Source organism: Chironomus tepperi, unplaced genomic scaffold (assembly GCF_022539635.2).
Source record: "Chironomus tepperi strain 1889 unplaced genomic scaffold, CSIRO-AGI_Ctep_v1 contig_391, whole genome shotgun sequence".
Lineage (NCBI taxonomy): Eukaryota > Metazoa > Arthropoda > Insecta > Diptera > Chironomidae > Chironomus > Chironomus tepperi.
In genome coordinates, this window is record NW_027226513.1 from 16,625 (window position 1) to 23,563 (window position 6,939).

A 6,939-nucleotide genomic window follows, 5' to 3' on the forward strand; every position below is an offset into this window, starting at 1 on the left:
GTTGCTGAAAATTCTTAGCGAAGAACAAAAAAAAAAAGAATTCTTTTTATACCCATTTAGACATGAACAATAAGCTGTAAAGGAAGAAAAAAACCTGAAAAAAATGAGCGGCAAAATATATATATATCGGGTCGACTGCCGACTGCTGACTGCTAATAAATAACACACAAGGGAAATGCTCTCTTTTTTTTAATATACTAAATCTCCAAGATTATTTATTACACGAAATAAATCATAACATGTTTCATTTTCAAATTAAACTTTTAAGGATGATTTATGTCTTTACAACAGCACAGAATGAATAGAATATAAAGAAAAGAAATGGAAGTGAGAGAGTGAGAGAGAGAATTTTTTTTGTGAGAGAATAAAAATAATATTGCGAATTAAATTGAGCATTGGAATTTGAGCTGAGAATGTCTATTGTTAATGAAAATTGAGAAGATTAAAAGAATAATTTTTTGTTGTTATATTCCTAATTTTCTATGGACGCAGCTTGTAGGCTTAATGCCTCTTTATCCCTTTTTTTGGTCTTGTTGTGTTATTAACTGGATTTACTTGATTTTTGCAAATGATTTTTTTTTAGATTATTTTGTGGAATTTTTGATGGTTTTTGGATTTTTAACAATTTAAAACCAGGATTTGTAGCCAATTTGAAGCTATCTTGTAAATTCGAGGCTTTGGTACTAATTCGTGACTGTGGCGTCTAATTTGACTTGAGGGTCTAAATTTTTGAGGCTAGGAATAGGCTAGATGTACTTTCAACGAAGATCACATCATTAAGTTGTCTAAAATGGTCAAATTTCTTAAGAAAATATATTTTGGTGTTCAAAATTGATAAGAACATACGACTTTGATTTAAAATCGTTAAAAACACATGATTTAGGTTCTAAACTGTTAAAAACAGATGATTATGGTTCAAAATTGATAAGATCACATGATTTGGGTTCCAAACTGTCAAGAATACACGAGTTTGATTCAAAATCTTAAAGAACATTCGTATTTGGTTCATAATTGTTAATTACACTCGACTTTGATTAAGAATCTTTAGAAACAAATGATTTAGGTCCTAAATCATTAATGATATGCGACTTTGGTACTAAATCGCAAAAATTTTGTCATTTTGATCAATTTAGGACCTCAATTTTGGATCCTTGGGGTCATAACTGCTGTAAATTGTAAGATTTTCACCAATTTTAAGCTTCTGACTCATTCAGAAGTTACAAACCTCAATAATTCCCCCAAAATAAACCCCATCATCTTCATCTCGATTCCTCAACAGCCCCTCAACTTGACCTTCTTCATCCTTTATCCCAAAAATTCCACAATATTCCCAAAAACAACATCTCAAAGAATTTCAATTCAAAAAAACTTTCTTCTTCTTACTTCTGCTCTTCTCATTTCTCCTTCAACATCATCTTCACGCATTTAATTTCATTTACAATTTTTCATCTCTCAATTTGTTCATCTCAACAAGCATAAAACTGCCTTTTATATTCAAATATCAATTCGTTTTCATTACAAAGCTCATTCATTTTCATTATTTTTTTTTATACTTTATTCTGGCCTTTCTTTTATTACCGAAAAAGATAAATTCCTTTTTTTTCTTCTTTTTTTTATAGTCGAAAATTTCTTTTCATCCTAATAATGAGCGTAATTAATTCACATAAGGAAACATGAAAACATAAGACAGTAAAAACATAAGTTTATAGAATTTTATAAAAAATTAAAGATTTTTTTCATCCACAATATAATTTATATGTAATTTATATCCATGAGTAGTGAATTGTGTGAGTTTTAAGCATAAACTTCATTTTTTTCTTTGTATGGAGGTTAGATTGATTAATAGAGGATGTGCATGGTGAGAGGTTTTGTTGTGGTCTGACTCTTGGAGGATTTATGGTTTTTAAGGTGATTCCTTGTCAACTTTTGGGAATAAAATGCATTTTTCGTCGAAAGTAAGTGATCAAATCAGCCGTCACATAAAGGCAACTTTGAGTTTTAATGTCTCTTTGGTCTAAAATTCTAGAAAGGAGCCCTGTTTAGAGTTCGGAATATTAGCATTTTACATTAAAGTCCTGCTAACTCTTCATTAATGTATTCGAAACTTAATATAAAGCAAACGTCATCCTCCGAATTAGTCAATTTATCCTTTTCTGCAAGGCTAGTTTATTTCCCTTATCTATGCCTTCGTGACTTTTTTGAGACATTTTGTTATTTTAGAGTTGTCACAAAAATTTTACGGATTTCCGTTTATTTAAGACTCGAAGGTTTACAATTACACTAAACCGAGATCTGGATCGGATCGAAAATTCCAAGAGGATTCATCGAAGCTTCAATCTTGAGATTTTTCGAGGAACTGAAAAGGCTTGGTCTGGGTCAATTATTAAGAACAGAACTCGAATTAACATCGGATTTTGTATAAACAATTCAGATTCAGATTCATACAAAATCAATAAAGACACCGAGGTAACCTTATGAGTTATTTTCATTTAATGATCAATTTTAAAACAAGAGTTACAGACCAACGAAGAAAGTAAGTCTAAAATCACCAAAAATCCACAAAAATCCACAAAACCATCTTAAATTCTCCACAATCGATTGCAATCTTGAGAATCAAATTTTCCCAAGGGATTCAAAAAAACAACAATTTTTTTGCACCTCACAACCTCTTTTGTGTAAACGTCCATTCTCTTTTTAATCCACCAATCCTCCAATACAGTAGTTACTTTAGCGATCACACAAACAAATTACTTCGCATTGTCACTTTTTTTTACACCAAAAAAAAAAATTTTTTTCACATAATATTTTGTTGCTTTTTGTCTCGTTCCTCATAGTTTATCATCAATTAATTGTAATAATAATAAGTAGATAATAAGAATAGTAATAATAATAATAATCAGCTAATTTTAATCTCTCAATTTTTTTATTATTTTTTTTTTCTGTAGTTAATTATACTTCATTTTTTTAAATTTATGTATGAATTTATCACAGTATTTTCAGCTTGCGCGACACACACACACGAAATTATCAATTTGAGAAATAAATTTACAAAAAAACAAAAAGCAGAAGCTTAATTTTATTGTTATGGATGTGCGGCTGCAGCGGCTGCGGCACCAAGTCTTTGTGATGGTGTCATCCATGAATATGGTGGATAATAAGCCGATAATGCAGGATTAAATGAACTATATGGACTTGCGGCTGATGGTAGCGTTCCAGGTTTTGCATACGGATGATAACGTGACGCTGACAATGGACTAAGTGGTGAGGTACTTGGTGGATATGCGGACGCAGCACTTCTGTGTAAACCAGGTGGAAAAAATAACGGTGGCATAAGTGATGCAGCTGACTGTTGTGCTGCTAATATACTTGCAGCTGTTGCTGGATCCGATAAATTTGGTGAGTGTGTCTTCATATGTTGAATTAGCTCATCCGTTGTTGAATATCGTCGACCACAATAGCCATCATGCAGGAGCCAATTACATGCAAATGGTTTTGACATTTGTGCAAATGGATGATTTGGAGGTAGTGATGACATGGCCATTGCTAGACCATATTTTTGTTGTTCACATTGTGCACAACCAGCCGGACATGGTACACCCATAAGCATTTGTTGATTATGTGCTGAATATTGACATCCGGTACAATATGGATCTTTACATACTGGCACAAGTGCTTCACCACCAGTCGGTGTCTTTATACGTGCATAACTCAAATATGGATTTGCTGCATTTTGTGGATAACCTGATGCAGCAGCAGCTGCTAACATTGATGCATGATGTTGTGATAAAGCACTAGTAAATGATGATCTAAATGCTGGATTTGTTGGATCAATACCAGCTGGATAAAATGGATTAAAACCAGCTTTATACATTCCCATATCCTTCTGTTGTGACTGTAATAAATCCAATGCTGATCGTGGCGATTCCTTTTGTGATAAACTTGGTGATTTATTTAATTCACTTTTTTCACTATCATTCTCGATAATATTATGATTTTTATTATCAATGCTATTATTATTATTATTATTATTACTGTTAACACTAGCTGGCGATTCACGATTACTATTGCGTGACGATACACGTGAATTATTATAAATTATATCCTTTTTTGCATTTGATTTATTACTTTCATCACTCAAATTATCATCAACACTACTTGCTTTGGATAATGGACGATGTATGTCATCGCCATTAAGATTTTTACGACTCAACACATTCGTTTCGTATGGCTTAAAACTTAGGTCATTTATTTTATCCATTTTTTGTACCGACGGCTGGATTTGTTGTTGTTGTTGATGTTTTTGTTGTTGTTGTTGTTGTTGTTGTTGGGTATTATCCAATTTTTTTGATTTGTCTAATCCTGATGATGGTGACGATACGAGGGATTTAACGTTGTTTGAATCGGCTCCAATTTGGGAGCATGTTTGAGCCAGAAGGGCAAGGGGGCTCTTTTTCGAGTCCAGCTGTTGGGAAAGAATTAGAACAAAATTAGAATTTTAATTTTTATTTTTTTTAAATAATTGAAGGAATTTTTAAAAATTGAAAATAATTTAAATTGCTGTAGAAAAATATGAAATGTGTTATGACAGGCAGATGTCATAATTTTGATTGATAAAGCTGTAATTTTTCATAAATTAAATCAATCTTTCAGAGAAAAATATTTTTTATTTTTTACACCACGTTTTGAACGAGGCTACAAAGTTATTTTTTTATGAGGAATTGAAGATTGTTGAGGAATTTTGAATTTGAATATATTTTGGAATTTTGTTAATTGTGAAATTTGATAAATTTAAAACTTCGTGTAAATCTTGAAATTAAATTTAAATATTTTTAATTTTTTTGTTAAAACTCAAAAATTAATTTTATAAAAAAAATCTTTCTTTTAATTTTAAATTGGAATTTATAAAAGTAAAATTCTTATAAATTTCAAATTTATTTTATTCATAATTTTTTATTTGCTCTATGAATTTTAATAAAATTTTTTTCAACAATTCCTATATTTTTTTAAATTTTTACAAAATTGAATTTTTCTGATTTTTGTATTAAAAAATATAAAAGTTTTGATTTTTAATATTTTTATATTTTTCAAAACAGAAATTAAAGTCTTAATTTATTCTCGAAAAAAATTTTAGATGTCCAAATTTTTAAATTAAAAAATGTAATTTTTCCCATTTTTTGAAAAAAAAAATATATTTTACTTTTGGTTTAAAAAATTTCCTTTTTAGTTTTTTAAAAATTAATTTATTAAAATTTTGTTATTTTTTGAAATCGCAGTTTTAACAATTTTTATAATAATATTTGAAAAATTGTGGGTTTAAAATTAAAAAATTTTGAAAACACATCTCGCAATTTTTCCATTTTTTTTTAACTTTCTTCAATTTTTCTCAATTCATTTCAATTTTTTTTACTCATTTCCTTCAATCTTTTTACTTATTAAATAATTCACAAGAAAATTTCCTTACCGTAGCTGAGTTGCCGGGAGACATGTAATCTGGCTGTAAATATTGATTATTTCCTATAGTGAGCATTGGTATAGTCGTGTTCGCTCCTTCAAGCACAACCATTTGCGATTGATATAAAAATTGTCTTAAATTTTTTGGTTTTTCACTTTTTTAACTTAAATATTTTATTTTTTGAATTTTTTTAGTTTTAAAGTTTTTTTTTTTGGTTGACGAAAATTATAAAAATTTTTTTGTTGAATTTTTTAAATCATTTGGAGTTTTTTTTTTATTTTTTATAATTTTTTCACTTGATTTTTTTGATGATTTTTAAACTTTTTTAATCCAGAGAATACTTTTGATAATCCAATCTTGGCTTATTTTTGGTCGATTCTCCTTTTATTCCACAGTTTTTTTAATCCTTGAATTTTTTTGACTCATAATTTTTGAATTTCACAATTTTTAATCCATTTTATATTTTTTTAAAAATATTTTTTGTGTTGTAAAATTTGTTTTTTTTTTAATTTTTTTTAATCCATAAATTTGAATTTTTTAAAATTTTTCTTCACTTTTTTTGGATTTTTTACAATTTTTTTAAAAAATAAATCCAATTTAATTCTTCTTTTCTTAAATCACTGGGAAAAAATCGGACTAGAATTTTTCCACGTCTAATAAGCACGAAGTCAACTCTCGAACTGAGAGCTGTGCTCAAATTTGTGCAACAAAATGTGAGAAAATGTTTTTGTAAATTTTCGAAAATGAAGCAACAGGAGAAGAGTTTTGAGAGCATAAAAAAGTCCTCTCGCGAGAGAATTTTCGAAAATGAGAGAAAAATCTCTTCGAAAATGAATATCAAGCAGTGAGCATTGAAAGTCAAAAAATAAAGTTTCATGCATGTGCCAAAACGGAAAGAAAAAAAAATTTCCATGATGGCTCTTGTTGATGAATCTGCCAATAAAAAGCATGCGTTAGAGCGAAAAATCCACCATTGAATTTTTTTTTTGACGAGCGTGGCTGAGAGTGAGAATTTTTGCATGATTTTTCACGAGAGTTTTTCCTGAAATTTGCTAAATATGGAGTGACATATGATATGGATGCATAAGCCACCCATGATGAACGCGATGGAATCTTTGGAATTAATATGTTGAAGAGCAGTTCACGCTTGTCAGGCAGTTAAATGAATTTTTGATTGAAGATGCAACATTAATTTTGAAATAATTGGTAAAACTGCTTCCTTTAAAATTAATTATTTTATTAAATTTTTGGTAAATTGCTCAGAATTTAATGATATTTAAATTGAACTTTTTCAAACTTAGAGTCGGTTTTTGAATTCAAAATTTAAATTTGATCTTTTAAATTTTCAAATTTTGATATTTTCAAATTTTGATATTTTAAATTTTTCAAATTTTTATATTTTAAATTTTCCAAATTTTGAGTTGTTAAAATCTTCAAATTTTTAGGTTTTAAAATTTTCAAATCTTTAGATTTTAGAATTTTCTAAT

At 28.6% G+C, this 6,939-nt stretch overlaps 1 protein-coding gene across 1 annotated transcript; it reads right to left on the reverse strand.

Annotated features, from left to right (window-relative positions):
• Nucleotides 1-209: 209 nt before the first annotated feature.
• On the reverse strand, nt 210-6,115 carry LOC139096435 (zinc finger protein Noc-like). The gene is made up of 2 exons (XM_070648149.1): nt 5,462-6,115; nt 210-4,462 (listed from the first exon to the last, which is right to left on the reverse strand). The coding sequence occupies exons 1-2, from the start codon at nt 5,561-5,563 to the stop codon at nt 3,083-3,085; spliced, it is 1,482 nt and encodes a 493-aa protein (XP_070504250.1). The 5' UTR covers nt 5,564-6,115; the 3' UTR covers nt 210-3,082.
• Between the last annotated feature and the right edge of the window lie 824 nt (nt 6,116-6,939).